This window comes from Ornithorhynchus anatinus, chromosome 17 (genome assembly GCF_004115215.2).
Source record: "Ornithorhynchus anatinus isolate Pmale09 chromosome 17, mOrnAna1.pri.v4, whole genome shotgun sequence".
NCBI lineage: Eukaryota > Metazoa > Chordata > Mammalia > Monotremata > Ornithorhynchidae > Ornithorhynchus > Ornithorhynchus anatinus.
The window spans coordinates 35,339,016-35,363,025 of NC_041744.1; the positions used below are offsets into that span (position 1 = coordinate 35,339,016).

At 42.4% G+C, this 24,010-nt stretch overlaps 1 protein-coding gene across 3 annotated transcripts in view; it reads right to left on the bottom strand.

The window, feature by feature from the left end:
- CBLB (Cbl proto-oncogene B) overlaps positions 1-24,010 on the bottom strand; it is a 206,214-nt gene that overhangs the window by 109,897 nt on the left and 72,307 nt on the right. For all 3 annotated transcript variants that reach the window (XM_029082023.2, XM_029082024.2, XM_029082022.2), the window contains exon 4: positions 6,208-6,354. In XM_029082023.2, coding sequence (XP_028937856.1) covers positions 6,208-6,354 — 147 coding nt within the window. The remainder of the gene's footprint in view (positions 1-6,207; positions 6,355-24,010) is intronic.

The following is a 24,010-nucleotide window of genomic DNA, read 5'->3' on the forward strand; positions in this document are numbered from 1 at the left end:
AGTACGGTGTCTGGCATAGAGTATTTAAATACCATCATCGTTATTATTACACTGCAACTATTCCAATATCCACTATGTTTTTTTTCTCTGATTTCCCATGTGGTATTGACACGGGACAGGAGTTGGGCCAGACACCGCTAGAAACATCGGGAAGTGGCCATTCCACTCGCAGCGGCCGCAGAAGTCACAGAGACGGCAGCAGTGTTTGGGTTGTTGCCAGTGACGAAGAGGCTCTTCACTTCTCCGTTTCTTTGCTTCTCCTTCTAGGTAGCGGCCATGCCCTCTCCCGCTACCCGGTTGAAAGCAAGAGGATAAATGATCCCAATCAATCAGATTTATTTCACACGACCTGTGTGCAGAGCACTTTACTAAGGGCTTCGGAGCACACGACATAGCAGAGCGGGTAGACACGTCCCAATCCCAGGTCCGGAACCCTAATCTTGGTGACAACCTTGCCTAAATTAGGGCGCCTGATCACGACACCTCCAACCTCATCAGGCGGAGGAGGAAAACGAATAGGCCAGAAGTGAACAAGCAAGAGGCATTTCTCAAAAATAAAATGCTTTGAACACATGGAATACTAAGAATCATACATTTCAAAGCCATTTCACTGTGTATTTTAGTTGCATTTCTTCTGCCCACGAAATAATCTCTATTTCCTTTCTAGAGGACAACTCATTTGACAAATGAGTTTCGGTTCCTTTGACTGGAGGTGAAATAAGCCCGGTTAATCAAACAGCTGGAGAGCTGCACTTCACCCAGTATAAAGGGGAGAATACTGAGTCCTTCGTTCTTATAAAAAGTGAAAGGAACTCAAAGGAAACCAATGTGGGAAAGCACCACTTTCACAAGAAATCAAATGATTAAAAGCACTGAACAGAGACAGAAATTGCTACTTTTCCAATGGTTAAGATTGACTTTCCACATGACCTAACACTTGGGCCTGCATAGGGGAAATCTTAGTTTAGAAATGCATAAGTATTTAACAGATCTAATCTGTGTCTTTGTGTTTTAAGGTCCAAACTTTGTCACTGGGATGCTTAACGAGATCTGCGCTTTCAAATCATTACATTTACGATATCTGTTAAAGTCTCCTTTGGGACAGGCACTATACTCTGCACTGGAGTAGATCTCAGCTAATGAGGTTGGACACAAGTCCATGTCCCACATGGGGTTCACAGTCTTAATTCCCATTTCACAGATGAGGTAACTGAGGCACAGAGCATAATCCAAGAATTCAAATCCTTCTGACTCTCAGGTTTGTGCTCTATTCCGTAGGCCACACTGCTTCTCTTCAATTCTTCCCCAACGCAACCATTTAGATGAAAAGGGAGACCGTCTTGAGTTATGAAATCTGAATGCCAGAATCATTTTAAAATGCGGTTTTACTATTGTATTAAAGTTGCAGACTAAGTTGAGGCTTAATATTCTTGGTCTCTCTCAAATGGTTTGTTAAGGACAATTTTCATGTAAGTTTAGTGTGGAATGGACAGTCAGCTAGAAACTGATCTTTTTAACCAACCCAGAATATAGGGATAAAATCTTAACCTCAGAGGTAATGCTTCTAAATAATAATAATAGTAATAATGTTGGTATTTGTTAAGTGCTTACTATGTGCAGAGCACTGTTCTAAGCGCTGGGGTAGATATAGGGTGATCAGGTTGTCCCATGTGAGGTTCATTGTTCATCCCCATTTTACAGATCAGGTAACTGAGGCACAGAGAAGTGAAGTGACTTGCCCACAGTCACACAGCTGACAAGTGGCAGAGCCAGGATTCGAACTCATGACCTCTGACTCCCAAGCCCGGGATCTTTCCACTGAGCCACGCTGCTTTCCCCACTTCGCCCCACCTGGAAGCAAGAGAATCAGAAGAATAGCTGCCCCTGCTATTCACTATAAAGTTCTTCTGCAAAACTTCTACAGTCTATACTTTCCCCAGTTCCCTTTGAATATGGGATAAACAATCTCTGATAGGATGTTGGGTGCAAATCACTCAATCATAACTGAGCACTTACTGTTTGCAGAGCACTGTACTAAACGCTTGGAAGAATACAATATAATAGAGTTCACAGACTCAATCCCTGCCCACAACATTGATATAAATAAATTAGGGCTATGTACATTAGGGCCGTGACTAAAGATAAATAAAGGTAGCAAAGCAGGATGAGAAGCAGCGTGGCTCAGTGGAAAGAGCACGGGCTTTGGAGTCAGAGGTCAGGGGTTCGAATCCCTGCTCTGCCACTTGTCAGCTGTGTGACTGTGGGCAAGTCACTTCACTTCTCTGGGCCTCAGTGACCTCATCTGTCAAATGGGGATGAAAACTGTGAGCCCCACGTGGGACAACCTGATCCCCCTGTATCTCCCCCAGCGCTTAGAACAGTGCTCTGCACATAGTAAGCGCCTAACAAATTCCAACATTATTATTAGAAGGGAGTGGGAAATGAGGAAATGAAGGCTTAGTCAGGGAAGGCTCTTGGAGGAGACGTGTCTTCATTAAGGCTCTGAAGGAGGAGAGAGTCATCGGCTGTCAGATATGAAGAGGGAGGGTGCTCCAGGCCAGAGGCAGGACGTGGGGGAGAGGCTGGCGGCAAGTCAGACGTGATCGAGGCACCATGGGGAGGTTGGTATTAGAAGAGCAAAACACGCAGGCTGGATCGTAACAAGAGAACAGAGAGGGTAAGGTAGGAGGGGGCTAGGTGATTGAGTGCTTTAAAGCCGACGGTAAGGAGGTTCTGTTTGACCTGGAGGTGGATGGGTAACCACCGGAGATTCTTGAGGAGTGGGCGGGAGGAACATGGACTGAAACAATTCTGTAGAAAAATGATCCTCAAAAAGCTTTAAAAAAGGACACTATCTTTTATTGAAAATATTATTTTCATTTTGTCAGTTGATTTTCATAACCTCCCACTCAACAGGGATCATTATTTACACCTCATTACCTATATATACAGGGGTATATATAATACGTATATATAATGTGTATATATACTTATATAGACACACACACACACAGATATACACACATACATCTACATATAAACCATCCTAAAACTGTTCAAAATACTGCTAATGATGGGGATGTATTTCTCTCTGGATGTGATAAGACCAAAGCATGACCAGCAATCTTTCACCAAATCTTATTTATGAAAAGGGTATCCCTGTCACACGCTTATGGCTTTGACTAGCCTCATGCAAGACACTATTTTCATCTGTCTTTTGGTACAATCATGGCCCTAAACTTCACATCTTAAAGAGTCGCTTCCTCCATTTTTTTATTGCTGCCTATCAGGCTGATCTGTATTTTACTGCTTTCCCTCAGGGGTCCACCACTACGCCATGTTATTTTTAAATTTTCCTTCACTGTCTCTATACATTTTTTTTTCCTTTTCCTTTTCTGGTTTCCCATTCACATGTCACCAACTGAGAATATTACGTATCTGAGAAACCGGGACCCTAAAAACATCTACGGTTCTGATTTTAGGTACGCTTTTGGTGACAGTTTGGATAGTACTAGCTAACTCTGGACCACTGCCTACATAACAACTACGATAACCGCTCAGAGGCACAGTTTTCAAGATGTCCGCAATCGAGTCAGTGTCCATACAGATCTATCTCCCCAGTACACAGTCCAATGCTTTGCACATTGTAGGAATAATAATAATTATGGTATTTAAAGCGCTTACTTTGTGCCAGGCACTGTACTAAGCACTGGGGTGGATACAAGCAACTCAGGTTGGACACAGTCCCTGTCCCACGTGGGGCTCACAGTCTCATTCCCCCTTTTACTTGCGAGGTAACTGAGGCACAGAGAAGTGAAGAGACTTACCCAAGGTCACCCAGCAGACAAGTGGCAGAGCCAGGATTAGAACCCATGACCTTCTGACTCCCAGGCCTGTGCTCTATTCCCTACGCCATGAATACGTATCATTATTTTTACTACAAAGGTATGTTTCAATGCACAAAAATTGCCAACGCCTTCCTTTTCGTTTTGCCTCCACTATTTTCTTTTTCTACACCTACTCTGTTGTGGTGAAATCCCATGATCAGGAATTTAAGGTGAGTTTCTTCTTTTAACTGTCAATGTTTGCTGTTAGGTACGATTACCAATTAAAAACACCTTGCCTCAAAATTAAGAAATAAATTGAATACGTAAACGTGACAAGAGCTTCTCTGAAATTAAATATGAAGAAATGTTATAGAGAGAACACGGACGTGCTTCAGAATTCCAAAAGCCTGCTCAGGAATTTCTAAGCAGATGTGTTGAAAATGGCAAAAGGATACCAGTCCCACAAAAATGTGCATCTGCCCACATATATGTCATCAGCCTTGTCCCCATTTACACTTTCCAGCCCTGTTTCCCTGTTTATGCCTCCTCCAGTTACCATTATCATTACATTAAGAACTCATAAGTTTCCGCAGTCAAATAGATGAAGAGTTCACTCTCAAACTCAATCTCCCCCAACGGTAGCAACAGAAAATGGTAACAGAAAGGAGAATCCTATTTTATATGTTTTTTTCTCTCTACAGGTTGATTTGGGTGATTGCTTAAAAGAGAGTGGTGGATCTCTTCAACTACAAGCCCGTTGTGGGCAGGGATTGTCTCTACTGCGGTATTGTCCCCTCTAAGCACTTGGCAGAGTGCTCTGCCCACAGTAAGAGCTCAATAAATACGACTGAATGAACGAACCACCTTACAGTGCTCATTTTGGGTAGGGAATCAATCCTTTAAAACTCACTAGAATTCATCAGGGAAATTCCTTCTTTGGTCGGTAAACTTTACGTCGATGTTAAAGGAAGTTAGACGACACCTCTTGAGAAGGAATTTGTCTTTCTCACCACAGACGTAAAGTGAATTGATTTCACCAGTTGGTGCAAGGAAGAGTTATTTTTGTTTCGCTACATACCTTAGCAGGGTAAATAACTAGAATCAGATCACGTTGAGTCATTTCTGTAGGCTTCGTTTTATGAGTCAAATCCAAAAGTAATTGCAATATTGTACTACTATGTGTTCACAGAATATCTACAACTAGAAGCAGTGTGGCTTAATGGGTAGAGCACAGTCCTGGGAGTGAGAAGGACCTGGGTTCTAATCCCCGCTCCACTACATGTCTGCTGTGTCACCTTGGACAAGTCACTTCACTTCTCTAGGCCTCAGTTCCCCCATCTGTAAAATGGGGATAAAGACTGTGAGCCCCATGTGGGACAGGGACTATGTCCAACCTGATTAACTTGTATCTACTCCTGCACTTACAGCAGTGCTCAGCAGATAGGTGTGCGCTTAACAAGTACCGTTATTATTTTTATTAAAGTCATCCAGAGGAAGATTATGATGAAGCTCTATTTTCATATGGAACCTGGGTTCCACATGTGTCTTTTTCAATAATAATAATGATGATGATGATAATAATGACAGTAAATAATGATCCTTTACATCTTTGGAGGGGAGAAAAGACATCTGGTTTCCTCTGGACTCAACCCCAGCAAGGTACTGGGGGAAGGAAAAACTTCTCTCTGTCACATTCTTTGGCCTCATACAGGGCTGAAGTAAAGAAACCTGCAAACATTCCCAAATCATATTTCTGCCTACCAGGCTGATTTGTATTTTGCTGCTTTCTCTCTGGGGTCCACCACTATGCCATGATATTAAGTTTTTCCTTTGTTGGCTTTATATGTTTGGTTTTTCTCCTGCCCCTTTTTCTCCAGAGGGAAAAAGAAGAAAAATTGGGAGGGTTCAAGAGTTCTCTAGGAAACACTGGGTCCAGGAGTAAAATTAAGCCTGTTCATAGTGGGGTTCTACTAAATTATCCAACAGAATGACCACCTGTTGGCTTGGTGAGATGATCTTGAAGACGAAATGAAGTGTCACTGCAATTTAAACGTTAACTGTCTAAAGGATTTGGTCAAAGTGCAGTTGGGGAAGACATTAAGAGTGAAATAGGGAGAAGAAATAAAACGAGCCTATCAGGCTATTATTTATTCCTCTTCCTTACATTGTTAGCCCCAAGTGGGGCAGGGATAATGCCCAATTTGATTATCTTGTCTCTATATTCTTTGCTCATAGTAAGAACTTAGCTTTCATAATTATTATCATTAGTTATTATTATAAGGCATTCCTGGAAGCAATGAAAAACATATTACTGAACAACCGATTTTCCAAGTTCAAATTTCTAAAACGAATCCAAATTTTCTGAACGGCCACCACTTACTTGTCTCCAAAAAACTTTCTCCAGAATTCAGCGGCATCCGCTTTTGTGATCCGAAAGTTATCCCCTTGGAACTGACCATTAGGAAAGATGGCCTTGATTTCTGCCAGCATGTGACTGAAGATGAGGGACAGCTTTGTGAGATTCCGCCTGTGGGGACAAAGAGAAATGAGGGGGAGGAAAAGAGATGTTTTAAAAATGCAGATAGGCCCTTGAAGTTACAACAGCCTAAGAGAATGCAAAAGCTATTATACCATTGTGAAACCATCCGAGATGAGCTGAATTTGGGGAATGAAAGTTTTCGGTTTTTGCTCAAGTGTTGCTCCTTATAGGGCATCACGGAAGCACTGCTATAACAAAGTCCCCTTGAGAGAGGACATTTCCATTATTGTGATCCCATAAAGTATATAAGAGAGTACATGCACAAAATTCTTCTTTTTTCTGCCACTGGGGCATCTACCACACTAAATGCTTAGGAGAGTACAAGTAAAATCAATCAGTGGTATTTACTGAGCATTTACTGTGTGCAGAGCACTATACTAAGCACTTAGAAGAGTACACTACCACAGAATTGGTACACCCTGTCCTTGACCACAATGAGTTTTCAGTCTAGAGCACGTAGGTAAAAAAAGGACAAAAGTCAAGGACGTGATCCCTGTCCCAGAAGGGCTTAACAGGAGGAATCTTCCACTGTTCCTGCAATACACTCTAACAGAGCCTCCTTTCAGAATTGCCTCTATCATTCAATCAATTGTATTTATTGAGTGCTTACGATGGGCAGAGCACTCCATCCAATGACTCATGTTTGTTCCGAGAGAGTTGTGTTCAACAAATCTCCGCGTTGTTTAACAGCCCCTTTGGGAACACTAAAGCAATGATGGTTTCTGTTGGCTTTGCTAGAAATACGCTCTTCGACCCTCCCAATACATGTCTCCGAAGTAGTGCTAAGCATCTCCACGAATCATTTCTATTTACCGTCCTAGGGACTAGGGAGAGGAATGTTATGCCCCTGCTGGAAGGTTTGGTGGCTGAATTCAGCAAGAGGAATCCCGGAAGCTCACTGTGGGCAGGGACAAAACCAACTGTACTCTCCCAAACATTTAACACAGTTCTCTGCACCTCCTAAGCGGTCAATAAATACCACTGTAGATGATAACGACGAAAGCACAAGCACCAGGACACGATTCGCTTGCAAATCCGCACACTTTGCTCCCCTAGCTCCAGCTCATTCGCTGTTCCCTCATCTCCTCCATCTCGCCGCTGATCTCTTTCCCACATCCTACCTCCCACCCCCTCATACGCCACACCGCCAGTCTCTCCGCTTTCAAAGCATTACCGAGGTCACATCTCCTCCAAGAGGCCTTCCCCGATTAAGCCCTCTTTTCTCCGGCTCGCTCTCCCTCACGCGGTACCTACGTTCTTGGGTCGGTGACCTTCGGACATTTGAAATTAGTCCCAACCCCACAGTACTTATGTACCTATCCTTAAATTATGTATTATAAAGTAACTTGTTTATTCATATTAATGTCCCCCTCTAGACAAGAAGCTCCTTATGGGCAGGGAACATATCTGCTAATTCTGTTGTATTGTACTCTGCCAAGCGCTTAGTACAGTGCTCTGCATATAGTAAGGGCTCCATAAGTACCATCGATTGGTTGCTTGATGGAGGCATTTGTTTTCATCTACGGATTCAGCGGTCAGTTACCCTCGCTGACACCGGCTCACAGTGCTTGTCGCTGTTTAGAAAATGGCTGAGGTGAGCTGAGCTCTGCTGGAAGGGATTCATATCGCCTGTTCGGCTGGTGTGGACCAAAGGACTGTAAATTTGTTACGGTCAAGGACCGTGTCTAACAACTCTGTTGTAGTGTACTTTCCCAAGGACTTAGTACAGGCGCTCTACACACAGTAAGTGCTCAATAAATACGATTGAACGAATGGCAGGGCACTTTCCTTGCTGGAATCAAGCAGGGAGGGGAGATGAGAAGGGCATGGGGAAGTGAGATGGGAGAGGGTGGAAGGGAGGAACCCTCTTATGACACTTCTGGTCACTGCCCTCAGATCTATCTTTGTGCTAAACGGCTGCTGTTTTCCAATGTCCCAAAGAAATCTAACACCTCAAATTAAGGAACTGACACCCAGGCCAAAAAAGGTCTGTTAGCTTTCCAGGTCGTTCTAATCTGATAAAGCCTTTTGGATCTTGATTCTTCTTCTAATTGAAAGGCATTCCATCCATTTTTTCACACAAATGAAGGGCTGAAATAAAACGGTTGCTATTAACTGTTTTGCATATTGTTGAGATATCTTTCTGCCTTATGGTTTTATGGGATTTTGATCTTCCTGATTCTTTTCAGCCTCTCTTTATTAGAGCTGCTTCCTTCTATTTTTATTAACATACCATCTCTCCTACTATGTTTATTTTAAATTTCCAGAGGCATGCTGGAAAAAAAAAATCAAGGCTTTTGCTCCAAATTAACATCATCTGTCACTCATCGCACTTGAGACAAAACTCCTATTGTACTAGGCTCAGAGTGCAAAATTTAAATTTCAGTACAACAAAATAGGAGACTTTAAAATGCTACGGCAAACTGCTTTCCCTTCTCTAACCTCATGATAATGCAAAATGTCACCCTATAAAAGTCTCAAAATTTTCAATTATTTCTCCTTTGAATCACCTGACCCCCATACCATTCCTATACATATTCTTTTGTGATTGCTAAATTATTAGATGGCCAACAAGTGCTACAGGGAAGTGGGGAAGAGGAGAAGACAAGAAATACTGCATAAAGAATTCTTGGATCATCAAACGAGAAAGGTTAAGGTCATTCAGCTACAGATAATGCCTGGATCGCTGACATTCGATTATCTCTATGAACTTTAAAAAGCCGCATAGTTACTATCTAATAATTTGTATGAATTGAATTAATTTTGAATATGAATACTTAAATAACTTGTTTTCTATAAATATCCTCTAATATAATCCCAGGGGGATTTTCTATTTTAGTATCAAAAGGATGGGTGTGTATGGAGGCAACAATATACACCTGGAATTTATGTGTATGATCATGTGTATAATGTGTACATAATGTGCAGAAGCAGCATGGCCTAGTGGATAGAGCATGGGCCTGGGAGTCAGAAGGAAGTGGGTTCTAATCCCCGCTCTGTTGTGTGACCTTGGACAAGTCACTTCACTTCTCTGTGCCTCAGTTACCTCATCTGTAAAATGGGGATTGAGATTGGGAGCCCAATGTGGAACAGGGACTGTGTCCAAACAGTTATATTCTACCTACTCCAGAGTCTAGTTTGGTGCCTGGCACTCAGGAAGTGCTTAACAAATACAATTATTATCATTATGTACATATAATTATTAATTATGGTATTTGCTAAGTGCTTACTGTGCACCCTGCACTATTCTAAACTCTGGGGCAGATACAAGATAATCAGGTTGGACACAGTCCCTGGGCCACATAAGGCTCGCAGTCTTCAGCCCCATTTTACAGAGGAGGGAATTGAGGCCCAGAGAAGTAATGTGACTTGCTCACCGTCTCATAGAACAGACAAGTAGCAGAGCTGGGATTAGAACCCATGACCTTCTGACTCCCAGGCCCATGCTATATCCACTAGGCCATGTATATATATGTGTGTGTGTGTGTGTGTACGTGTATACATCGCTAAACACACCCATGAATGTATATTTAGCTGTTCTTTGGGTTCCAAGATGACACTCTGAATGATGAGATTGTATCAATTTGGTGGCTGTGGCTGATTACAGTGATGTTTGACTGATTATCTCTCCCATACATACGCTGTCGGGACTGTCATGAGAAGCAACATGGCTTAGTGTAGCAAATACAGGATGACCTAGGATTTACTCCCAGCTCCAACTTGCCTCGGGGGTGTCCTTGGTCAAGTCATTCAATAGTATTTATTGAGCACTTACTATGCACAGAGTACTGTACTAACCTCTTAGGAGATTATAGCGCAACAGGATTAGCAGACATGTCCCCTGCCCATAATGAGTTTACAGTCTAGAGGGGGAGACCGACGTTAATACGAAGAAGTGATTTAAAATACTTAAGGCATGTCACAACTTCTCCACGCCTCAGTTCCCTCATATGAAAAATGGGGATTCATACCTGTCCTCCTTTTCCTTTCCTCTGTGAACCCCACGTGGCACAGGATCTACGTCTGACCAGGTTGTGCTGTATCTACTCCCCAGCGTATAGTACAGTGCTTATCATTATCATCATTACCTATGGCTTGAGTAATTCATATACTCCTGGCCCTAGATGACAGCAACTGAAAATGATTGGACACATTATGAATGAGCCCAGCTATACAGTTTTCCACGCCATCTCATCTAGAGAAAATAAAGAGGAAAACTTTACTGGTAATTAAGCCAGATCGCCTGGAACCAAATTAACACCTTTTCCCTCTCCCTGTAAATCTGCACTGATATGCATGATGAACTTCTTCTATTTGGAGTTTTGCAGACCTGCTAAAGAATGAGAAATGGTTCCCATTTTGGAAATGGTGGATACAGCAACCCAGTCTTGTCAAGAAAAAATGGTCAGATGAAGGACCGTCGCACTCCACAGGGAGCCTCACTTTGGAAACCACTCTTGGTGTGGCTAACAGCAAAGCGCAACCAACTCGGGAAAAGCAACTGAGAAAGAGAGGACTTGAATGTATAAATCTTATTTCAAAAAGTCTTTCTATGAAGTGGCTTATAGGCTAGTTTCCTTCCAAACCTCCAATTAATGCATGCAACTCCCTACTCCCACAGGAAAAAAAAAAAGTCAAATGTCTATAATTAGTATGACCAACTGTTCCTTATTTTCCAGATTCATTGCTCTCTAGCCCCTTAGTTTCTTTGTTCTTTAATTGGGCCCAAATGTTCCCTAGTTTTTAGCCTTCGGGTCACAAGCCTGAAGCACAAAGGAAGCTGAATGGAAATTTTTCCTCATAGTCTTGACAATGCCTATACTCTAAAAATGTAAAAAGGTGACAGACACTCCTTTCCCAACCAACTGGATCTCCTTTCCCAACCAACCGAATTTTCAGTTCCTCGCTCCTACCATATTGTCGATAAAGATGATGGTACTGACACTATACTGATGATAAAGACTTTCTACTTAGCCAGCCAGGGATATTATGACCGATTCCTTACTGTAGGGTTAGTTCCATTCAGCCCAGCACCCTCATTTTCACCTTTTTGATTGTTTATCCCTCACGTTTCAGCTTTATGGCACCTTGATCTTCATTCTGCAGAATGGAAGGCGTCTGTTTTCCTCTGATGTCGGAAAAAATACTAAACTATCAATTACTGCTTTGTGACTAGACACAAATGTTTTCACTGCATAATTTTCCATTTGTAACCCCTAATATGCCATCCATAACTTAGAGATATTCAATAAATCCATCACCTTAGAAAAGGGTGATCTGGTCCAGAGGTTCAAAAGTGTATATGAAGGAAGGATTTATATATGGGTAGGGAATGTGTCTGTCTATTGTTATACTGTACTCTTCCTAGTGCTTAGTTCAGTGCTTTGCACACAGTAAGCGCTCAGTAAATACAACTGAATGAATGAATATATTCTCGAGGCACAGAAAACACTACAAGGGATTTTGCAAATGGAACATGTAATATTGTGGAAAATGTTCACATCTGCAAATTTTCCACAAGCCTAGTGTTCATATCTTTTGTTCATCCAAATACCACAAGAAAAAGACTGTTTATTATTGGATTTTATGGCAGCTAATTAAAAGTGCTTTCCCAATACTAAAACTCCCTAAACCAAAGAAACTAAAATATTGAGTGCAGGCAGAGATAAGACTTGATTATCTTGTAAAAATTCCTTTAATTAATTTTCATGTATAATTTCCACAATACTCCCTTCTTCTGACTGATAAGAAAGTCTCTACTTTGACTGATTTTTTTCATGCTTTTATCAGTTCATCGTCAGGATCTGCAAGCCATTAGCATTCTATCTGGTTTAGAAAAATGAAAAAGGAAGCTTCTATAGAACTGGAGTGCGCATTTAATAATACAAATGCTAGATAATAATCTCTGGTAAACAGTGTAGGAAGTAGAGTTTCAGACCACCGCTTCCGATAAGCGAGTTCTTTGGGGCTAAAAGGCAAAACGAAGGACAATGTGCAAAAATCGGATATACCAGTGAACTAAGGATCTTAAGGGTCAAGAACATCATACGATCAAGAGATTTTTTTTTTCTTTAAACATATGGGACCTCACTTATACCCTTGGGGTCATGGCCTAGCTTGCTCAGAAAAATTGAGAAATCTTTCATGAAGGCATGGGAGGAAAGGATGAAAAGCATCATCTCAAAGCTCCTTACAACTGTGCTCGTCATCCAGGTCGTCGTGGGCAGGGAATGTGTCTGTTTATTGTTATATTATACTCTCACGAGTGCTTAGTACAGTGCTCTGCACACAGTAAGCATTCAAAAAGTACAACTGAATGAATGAATTCGGGACAAAATGAAGATTTACAGGGCAAATGCCCTGGCCAACCTCCATTAAGGATTTACCAGATGCCACATTCAACCATATGCAATGCTTAACATCAAGGGGCTCTTTGAAAACTCAATTTACTTCTTTAGAAAACGTGATGCATTAAAATGATATGATCAGTCATTCTCCCCCGTTTTTAAAACTGAACGACTCTTAGGTTTGGGGGACTTATATTTGGCTTCTCTCAAATCACGACTAAGCTGTAAGTATCCCTTTGTAAACCAAGTTAAAAATCAAAGTCGTTCAGTCTATTAGCGAAGTGTTGTTCCTATCTGAGTAATCATTTTTAGTAACTGAAAATACCCAGTGAAAGCTCTGTTAACTGGCAAGTTACAGCTGCTTTGGAATTGACCAGAAGCATGAACTGTACTGCACATGAAAGCTTCCTTTGTGACTGAAAAGATACACTAGAGAATTAAATATCCCAGGTTTTACTGTGCACCATTTTATAAATCATTTCACTGTATATTTTTTCCAGGACCGTGATCAGGCCCCCTATCAAATTCAAACCAACCCTAAAGTTCTCTTTCAGATCTCAAACATCACTCCACTGCCCTCTCCCCCAAAATAAAATAGTAATTTTTTTTAAAGACCCTAGGAGAAATCCTAGGAGACTTGAGTAAAATCAAGGAATCTGTTTAAATCCTCGGTTTGTGTGCCCCTTCCCCTTGCATTACCTCTACGGATCTGTTGGTGTTTGCTTCATTTTGTGGAGCAAGGGAAGATCCCGGGTATTATTTTGGAAGATCCCCTGAAATTGAATGCAGGGGATGACCCCCTTTATGCCCTTACCCTAATGCATTTGAATACGATAGAGAAGGGAGGACATTTCTCCCTTCGCCCTCCAAATTTTTGGAAAGAAGTGTGGGATTTCCACAAAGGACAGAGCATCTTAAAGGACTCTGCTATACTTTACTAATCCAAGCGCTTAGTACAGTGCCCTGCACACAGTATGTGCTCAGTAAATACCACGGATTGATAAATTTGTCCATGTAACAAACAAGATAGGAATACTGCTACTGTTTTCTCAGGTTTAAAAGACTGGGGAGCAGAGAGGTTAAGGGGCTTGTCCCAAGTAGCCCAGAAGGCAAGTGGCAGAGAAAATTATTAAGGCTCAACAAATGTTGGCTTAGCCACATTAAAAAAAAAAAAAAAGCCCTGCTTGGTAGTGTTCAGGGAGCATTCTGACTTATCTCTTTGTTTTAGCATGTTGGATTTGATGTCTTATCAGACAGCCTCAGTGACTCCCCTTAAATAGTCCTGCCTAAACAGAATTACCTTGCTAGTCAACCTTGATTTTTCACACATCAATGACAAGAAGACAAGTACATTTGTTGAGCCCTGAGAATTAAGATCACAGTCTCTGAATTTCTAGCCCAGAGCTTAACCCACTGTTGGTCTTTCATTCTCTAAGGCTACTTAAAAAAATTAGGACACTGTCAAATTATTTGTCTTACTAAATCACTACAGTCACTTGAACAACACATCAAGGATTCAAACATCCCAATTTAGCCCAACTGCCTATCTAATGAATAAAAATGACATGAAATAGGAGGCAGGCCAATGTAGATGTGAAAGATCTTATAGAATTGCAAAATATCACCTTTAAACAAGTGCGCCGCTAACAACTTCAAGAGTAATCTATTGAAAAAAGTTGAAAAATGAAAAAGGAAAACGTTTTCCTGTATATAATTACCGATTGACTTCTGAGAGTTTAGGAGTCTCAAAGCCCTAGTGTGAATAAAGCACAGGTCTGGGAATCAGATGACCATTTTCATGGCATTTGTTAGGCACTTACTATGTTGCGGGCACCAAACTAAGTACTGGGACACAGTGATCAGGTCAGACACAGTTCCTGTCCCAAATGGGGCTTGCAGTCTTAATTCCCATTCTACAGATGAGTTAACTGAGGTACAGAACAGACAAGTGGTGGAACAGGGATTAGAATCCAGGTCCTTCTCATTCCCAGGCCCGTGCTCTATCCACTAAACCACGTCACTTCTAGTAGGTTCTAATCCCGGCCCTGCTTCTCGCCTGCGGAGAGATCTTAGGCAACTCACTTTAACTTCTCTGTGCGTCAGTTTCCTCATCTACAAAATGGGGATTCAATACTTGTTCTCCCTCCTACCTAGACTCTGAGCCCTACATGGTACAGGGACGGTATCTGGCCTGATTAACTTGTATCTACCTCAGTGTTCACACCGGTGCTTGACATATGTGTAAGATCTTAAGTACCACAAAGAAGTAATATGATAATAATAATAATAGTATTTAAGTGTTTCCTATGTGCTAACTACTGTCCTAAGCACTGGAGTAGATAAAAGTAGGGTAGAGGGCGTGGGTTCTAAACCTGAATCTGCCACATGTCTGCTGTGAGACCCTGGGCAAGTCACTTCACTTTTCTGTGCTTCAGTTACCTCACCTATAAATGGGGATTAAGGCTGTTAGTCCCATGTGGGATAGGGATTGTGTCCAAGCTGATTATTTTCTATCTACTCCAGTGTATAGAGTAGTGCTTGGCACATATCGAGTACTTAAAAAATTACAATTATTATCAACATACTTTTACTATTATTCTCCTCCCCTCCCAGCCAGCTCAAGTCAACTGGGTAGCATTTAAGTGTAAATGCTAGAGTGCGAGGTCCTTCAGGGTAAGAATCATGACTGCTAAATCCGGTAGTCTCTCCAAGTGTTTAATACGGTCCCCAGGACACAGTAGGTGCTTAATACTTACTATCTATTGGCTGGTTTTCAGCTACCAGATACAAGATTTCTTCATTTGTCGCTCTAAAGAAACTATCCATTACCTGCAGCATTAAGCCATGAATCTAATACACAAAAACTATATCCAAAGCAAATATAATCATGATAAAAATAACAATTGTGGTATTTATGAAGTACTTACTATGTGTCAAGCACTCTACTAAACACTGGGGTAGAAACAAAAACAATCAGATCATACACAGTCCCTGTCCCACAAGGTGATCACGGTCTAAGCGGGAGGGAAAACAAGAATTTAAGCCTCATTTTACAGCTGAGGAAACTGAGGCACAGAGCTGTTAAATGACTTGCCCAAGGTCACAGAGCAGGCAAGAGGCTGAATGGGGATGCGAACACAAGTTCTCTTATATCCAGACCTGAACTCTTCCCACTAAGCCACATTGTTTTTTCAGTATCTCTATTAACCTAGGCATTTTCCTTGATCTTTCTTTCTCTAGTGTTGGTTTTTTTTTCCCAACAAAAAACAATACAACCCAAAGACTCTGGCACTTGAGTGTAATCCAGCCACAAAGCAGCAGCAATAACAAAAGGCCCATTTACAAGTATGGCATTTCATGTTAACGAATAGTAAACACTGGAATATTGAAACCATATGAAAGCTCTAAGTTACATTATCCAGAGAAGAAGTGTGAAGCATTGAGAGTCCCCCCGCCACCAAAATCATTAGTCTTTTTGGCAAATGAACTTTAATTCCAGGATTAGCTACAACAGGAGTTGAAGATCTTTTTTAATCCACCCACCTCTACACAAATCCAAAACTGATTAACTAATAACTTGGGACTAGTTAGTTCTATCATAACATAGGATGATTCTGCAGCCCCTTCCAGATCAGTAAATAGCCAATCATATTTACTGAGCGCTTCCTGTGTGCAGAGCACTGTACTAAGCGCCGGGGAGACTACAATATAACAGACACGTACCCTGCCCACAACGAGTCTACAGTCTAGAGGGGGAGAGAGACACTAATATAAAGAAATAAATTACAGGCATGTACATAAGTGCTGCGGGGCTGGAGGGGGAGAGGTGATGAATAAAGGGAGCAAGTCAGCGCAACGCAGAAGAGAGTGGGAGAAGAGGAAAGAAGGGCTTAGTCAGGGAAGGCTTCTTGGAGGAGATGTGCCTTCTATAAGGTGCTAAGTGGGGGGGGATGAATAAGTGGAGCAAAGTCAGGGTGACACAGAAGGGAGTGGACGAAGAGGAAAGAAGCTTTAGGGAAGGCCATGTGGAGGAGATGTGCCTTCAAAAAAGCTTTGAAGGAGAGAGGAGAGTAACTGTGACTTAGTTCTCTCATAAAGTATGACAATTCTACAATCTCAATCTGATTCCAGATGAGTAAATGGCCACCTCAGAGAAAACCATCCACAAAGCAGGAAAATGGGCAGACAGCACAAATGCCACATGTGCCTAAGATGTCCTTTCATCCCCAAGGAAGACCACATTTTAAGGAGCCTCGCAAACACTGTGGCCATGACCCTCAAAGGTGCTAATGAACGCCCCCGTGCCCCACCTCTGAAAAACAATCATTAAGACAACTCTAGCAGTAGTGGGGAAGGATGGGAAAGAGGGCTGGCACGAATGTCGCAGAAATGAATGCCCAGTGCTCTTCTCAACAAAAGAAGGCACCAAGACTGAATGGGAGCATAAAGTAGTAATAATAACAACAGCGGTATCTGTTAAGCCCTTACTATACGCCAGACACTGTACTAAGCACTGGGGTAGGTACAAATTGGTCAGATTGGACGCAATCCTGTTCCCCACGGGGCTCACAGTCTTAAGCCCCATTTTACAGATGAGGTTACTGAGGTACAGAGAAGTGAAGTGACTTTCCCAAGGCCACCCAGCAGATAAATGGCGGAGCTAGGATTAAAACCCAGGTCCTTCTGAGTCCCAGCCCCGTACATTATCCACCAGGCAACATTGCTTTTCATCGAATGTTCTAAATATTTTCCTTATCCTGAAACCGAGGCAAATTACAGTGCATATATATAACAAGTACCCACAGAAGGTGTGTATTTTATTCAGGAGAAATTTGCTGCAGTGAAGTCGCAAAACACTTACACGAAGAACCACAGAGCCACATTATGGTCCGTGAACATAATAAGTTATTCCACTAATTTCCATCGGCAAAAATCAAGATTTAATTTCTACACGTCTTAAGCACCCTGCAAAGACTAGAGAACCTTAGGGCATTATCTTTATGTACAATATAGGTAAGACCTTGGATATTTATTGACTTTTGACACACCGCTTCTTAATTGAGTTGACTATTAAACTGTTTTCTCAAGACAATTTAGCATAACTAAAGCTGACGTGTTTAGATAAGAAATCTTTCTGGATGTTGGCTTGTCTAGCCATAATCACTAGACTCTTTGCTAGAACACAGTCAAGCTCTATTAATATCTTTACTCATCAACACTGAAATCTCCTTGAGGGTCATTATTTAGCAGATTTCCGACTCTCTACTGGACCAATCAATTCTTCGATCAATCGCTCAATCAGCTGTATTCATTGAGCTCTTACTGTGGGCGCTGTACTAAACACTTAAGGGAGTACATTACAAGAGAGTTGACAGGCAGTTTCCCTTCCCACTATGAGCTTTACAGTGGAAGACAGATAATAATAATATGAATGAATAAATTACAGATACAAGAGAAGCAGCAATGGCTCAGTGGAAAGAGCTCAGGCTTGGGAGTCGGGGATCATGGGTTCTAATCCCAACTCTGCCACTTGCCGGCTGTGTGACTTTGGGCAAGTCACTTAACTTATCTGGACCTCAGTTGCCTCATCTGTAAAATGGGGATGAAGACCGTGAGCCCCATGAGGGACAATCTGATCACTTGTATCTCCCCAGCGCTTAGAACAGTGCTTTGCACATAGTAAGCGCTTAACAAATACCAACATTATTATTATTACACAAGTGCTTTGGGCCACTGTCAATTATGACGACAACTCTGAAAAGGTGCTCGGGCACCCTGGAACCTATCTGTGTGGTTTTGGAGGAGCAATCATTCAGCGTGTAGGCAGGGACTCGATACCTAGGTGCATAATATGGCAACAGAAATCAATCCTTTTCTACCTCCAGGTTCATCTCTTCACTAAATCACAGTGTAGAAAAATGAACATCCGTGAAGGAGAGAGAGAAAAGAAAAGGAACATGAAGGAGAAAGAGGAATGGAGAAAGGCAAAATGAAAGTTAAAAATAAGACCTTCCAGTTAAAGAACGGAAGAATGAATAGGGTGACAATTAGAGGAAAACTATCTTCCTCTCTACTCAAAATAATCCCTCTCTACTCAAAATAAATTCATTTGGCTATGTTAGCGGGGCCTTCCACCGAAAAGAGAATTGGAATTTCAGAGTTATCGCTATTTGCGACAGTCCCAAATTTAGGATTGAAGCTTCAGATATATCTTGCTCATCCTAAGAACAGCAGTGCGCTTCTTATCAGAAATGCAATGTAGCCTAGTGAACAGAGCACGGGCCTGGGAGTCAGAAGACCCGGGCTCTAATCCCGGCTTTGCCATTTATCCGCTGCATGACCTTGGGCAAGTCACTTTACTTCTCTGGGCCTCAGTTACCTCGTCTGTAAAATAGGGGTAAAGACCGTGAGCCCCATGTGGGACATGGACTGTGTCCAAGTTGATTAGCTTGTATCTTCCCCAGTGCTTAGTACGGTGCTTGGCACATAGTAAGTGCTTAGCAAATGGCCAAAAAAAAATTAAAATCGTCAGGTAGGGCTCCCGCACACTACGATGCGTCCGATGGAAATTCTGCTTTGGTATGTGTATTTGAGCAAAATCACAAGGCTACACCCTTGCTGGCTCTCTGTCCAGTAACACACACACTCTACAGACGGTAAAGTTGAAGGCTGAATGAATTAAAACTGGATTCCACTGTGTCTGAGGGAACACAACATGCTTCCTGGAAAATTGCTTCTTTCCGTGGCCTTACGGTGCGTGGGTGGATATCACCTCTGTAGTTTTGAAAATGACAAGAATGAAGTGTGAAGCTCAATCCATGTGTGTGGGTGGGACTGAATGAATGTGTAACTAAGCGTTTTTGTTATTTTTTTTAACATTATGCCAGCATGATACCTACCACACGGACATAAATAGAAATGAATAAATCATATATGTACCTAGGTGCTATGGGGTATTCTCATTATAACAATAACTTTGAAAAGGTGTTCAGACACCCTGGAATCTACCTATGTGGTTTTAGAGAAGCAATCGATCAACATACAGGCAGGGACTCAAGGACTTAGGGGTATAATACGCACCAGCAACAGAAATCAATCCCTTCCCACTTCCAGGCTCTTCCCTTCACTAAATCACAAAATTGAAAAATGCACATGCCAGAAGAAGACAGAGGAAAGGAACATGAAGGAGAAAGACCCTGGATATTTATTTTGGCCTTATGTTAAGTGGCTGGGCATCACCGCCGCAGTTTTGAAGATGACAAGAATGAAGAGAAAAGCTCAATCCATGTGGGTGGGTGAGATTGAATGAATGTGTAACCAATAGTTTTTTCTTTTTCCCTAATGTTACGCCAATAAAAAAAAGCTGTCATCCTACCGGCAATTGCCACATCTATTTATTTTGCCTCTCATTATCAACAGTAATTACTGAGTGCTTACTGTGCAGAAAGCACTGTACTAACCGATTGGGAGAGTACACCACTACGCAGTTGGTACACGCGATCCCTGCCCACAACAAACATACAGTCCAGAAGGGGTGGACTGGCCTACATGCCTTGATACTATTTAGCTTTAATGGGAAAACAACTGCCTCTTAGGGACGCTCTTTACAAATGATACCACTTGTAGGAAGTTGATACAACTCAAATAATTGATAAAAACTAAAAGCAATAGGGGAAAAAAAAGAGCCCAGTGACACTTAAGGAGAAAAGCTGTTCAAATTAAAAAACCCGCTACTTTCCTAAGGCATAAGTAAGGGAAAGATTGTCCAGGAGGTCAACCATTTATAGGTTCACTAGTTCCTCTGTGAAGCCACTGAATATATGGAATTCCAAAATGCGTTTGATGGAAAAATCAAGGATGTGGAGGGGAAAGCAAAGTTTATGACACTGTAGCCCTAACGATCAATGGTATTTATTAAGCGCTTATTGGGGGGAAAGCACTATACTATGCACTTGGGAGAGAACGTTACAACAGAGTTGGAAATACAATGTATCGCCTTTATATTAAGCATTAAAATGTCCTGTTTTTTAAACGTTGTCAGGTGTCAGAGAGCCTCATCAAACGTTTACCTTGAGAAAGGAGGGGGAAATTAAACCCCCTTCAGAAGTGCTTACTAAGAGTGAGAAGTAGGGTGGTTCAGTGGAAGGAGCTCGGGAGTCAGAGGTCATGGGTTCGAATCCCGGCGCTGCCCCTTGTCAGCTGTGTGACTGGGGGCAAGTCACTCGACTTCTCTGTGCCTCAGTTACCTCATCTGTAAAATGGGGATTAACTGTGAGCCTCACGTGGACAACCTGATTACCCCGAATCTACCCCAGCTCTTAGAACAGTGATCTGCACATAGTAAGCGCTCAACAAATAATTACTACCCGTCGAATGCTGCTTTCTGCATCGAGGAGGGTACAAGTTGAATAATTTGGACACACTCTGTCCCACAGGGGGTTCACAGTCTAAGTAGGAAGGAGAAGGGGTATATCATCCCCATTTTCAGTTGAAAAAACTGGGACACAAAGAAGCCAGGTGACTTGTCCAAGGTCACACGGCAAGCAATTGGCAGACCAGGATTAGAATCCAGGTCCTCTGACTCCCAGACCCAGTGCTCTTTCCACTAGGCCACGCTGCTTCTCTAGTTATAACTAGTTAGTAACTAGCTTTCAAAACTTACAGCTGCAAACAATAGACCTCCTCCCTTCGGGCTACCCCCAAAGACAGCAAAGCAGAAACTGAGATAACTTGGTGGTGAGGCTTGCCATTTTGAGGTGAGAAGTTTTGCCATATTTTCATCATTGCACGGGGCTGCTTTTATCTATTGTGTAACAACTGATTTTTCCATTAACTGTCAAATATCTCCTCATAGCTGACTTCAAAATGCAAACAGCACCTTCCCATCTCCCCCTCTCCCTTCAAATGGCTTAACCCCGAGAAACTGATAACCACCTCACTTTACCACAGAGCTACTAATCAGGGAAAGAAGAGATCTTTTAATAGCTTGTGGTGCAGCAGCACTCTGCAAACAACTTGGAACTGAGCCAGAGAGCTACTAAATTTTATAAAGGCAGCTTCAGAGTCTTAGAGAAGATACATTCTGGCACCTGAGTTTGGTTCTTCAAAAGAAAATGAGATAATAGAGTCAGGGGAAATAATCATAATCTTGGTATTTGTTCACCACTTACTCCCTGCCAGGACGGTCAATAAGTCAAATCCAATTATTGAGCACTTACCGTGCGCAGACCATTGCACTGAGCGCTTGGGAGAGGACAGTGTGACAGTGTAAGAGATACATTTCCTGCCCACAGTGAGCGTACGCTGCGTGCTTAGCACTACACTAAGCACTGGGGTAGATGCAAGATAGACAGGAACGACGCAGTCCCTGATCCCCTGGGGGCTCCCACAGACTAAGGGGGAGGGAAGATAGGTGAATTCCCATTTTACAGATGAGCAAGGTGAGGCACCGAGAAGCTTAAGTGACTTGCCTAAGGTCACCCAGCAATTCCGGGTCCTCTGACTCCCAGAACCAAGCTCTCTCCACTAGGCGATGCTGATTCTCGGTAGGTTGGAAGAAGAATTTAGGACTAAAAAAAATGAAGACGGGGGAAGAATTACGGAATCCAGCAGAGGCTAGCGACTTGTTAGCGATTTATTCCAAATGGCATCACGGACTCTCTATCAGCTAAATAAAACGATCCCCACGTTACAGGGGAACGGAATGTACTGGGTGATACTTGGATATATCCATCATGCTTTCCATAAATAATCAGATGACTTCTACTAGAGTGATGAATGCTTTTCAGCTAATAGGGAATAGCTTTCGTTTGCAATTTCTAAGTAGTATCTTCCAAATTTGCAAGGAATATGTTTAATCATGGTGCCCCGTCAAAGAAACTATCACGGTGTTGTTTCTGCCAGAAGAACCGTCTCAAGTTCTGTACGGGTTCTTCGGAAAGCCTGGAACTAACAGGCTACTGTGGATGAAGACCACGACAGCAGCTACCGACGGGGCTACCACGGCAGCCGCCTGCTGGTCCACGGCATTTGCCACAGGACTGACACTACGGTCACCTGGGCTGTAAATGAGTTTTGTACATAAAATTCTTGCGTGCACTCTGCAGTGTTGTTGGTGGTGGTATTTATTAAGCACTTACTGTGTGCCGGGCACCGTACTAAGCGGTGGGATCGATACAAGCGTGTCGGGTTGACACGGTTCCTGTCTCTCGTGGGGCTCACTGTCTTAATTCCCATTTGACAGATGAGGCGATCGAAGCCCGGAGAAGTGAAGTGACTTACCCAAGGTCACACAGCAGACACGCGGCAGAGCCGGGATTAGAACCCAAGTCCTCCTGCCTCCCAGGCCAGAAGCCTGGAAGGGAAGATGTCCACCAACTCTCTTCCAAGCGCTTAATACAATGCTCTGCACACAGCAAGTACAAGCGATCGATTGCCCCAAGTGGCATCCCTTGTTTTCAATGGGGAGATTCCATCTTCATCGATAGATGGTACTCGTTAAAGGGTCACTACGTGCAAAGCACTGGACATGACGGAAGATAATCAGGTTGGACTCGGTCCCTGTCAACACTCGGGGCTCAGAGTCTAAGTAGGAGGGAGGAAGACAATCTCCATTTTACAGATGAGGAAACTGAAGCCCAGAGAAGTTAAAGGACTCGCCCACAGTCACACAGCTGACAAGTGGCAGAGCCGGGAGTCGAACCCATGACCTCTGACTCCGAAGCCTAGTCTCTTTCCACTGAGCCACACTGCTTCCCTAAGACAGATAAGCCTCGGTCCCGAGACTTCAATGAGCAGAGACTGAACGCAGTCATGAATGAATATTTCATAGACATAAGGGGTTTGGTATAATAAAAAATTAGGACCAACTGTCATCCTGGGAATCTCAAGAAATGATAAAATGAAATGAGGTTACCTAAAGTGAAATCTGACTTTTGGAAGTTTTTTTTTTAAGGGTAAAAGATAGCACAGGCATACAGGCAAATGGCAAAAGCAATTATTAATGGCAAAGAGAGGGAAAAAATGGTTTTAATTGGGCTGAGGAAGTAGTCTGCAAATCTGTAGCTCTCCAAGAATTTCAAAAGAGCAGCATGTTGGTCACAGAAGAAGAAAATGGAAGCTTTCCTGAGCAGCAGAATTTTAAAAGCATGCACAGAAATCTAAATTATGGCCAGCAAAAATAGGAATGGCCAAGGGACATCCTGGTTGTCATGGAAAAATGGAAGGAAATCCCTCATGCCTGGGGCTAGTGGCCTTGGAAAACAAGTAAATTCCTTCTTAGAGCAACTGAGGATCAG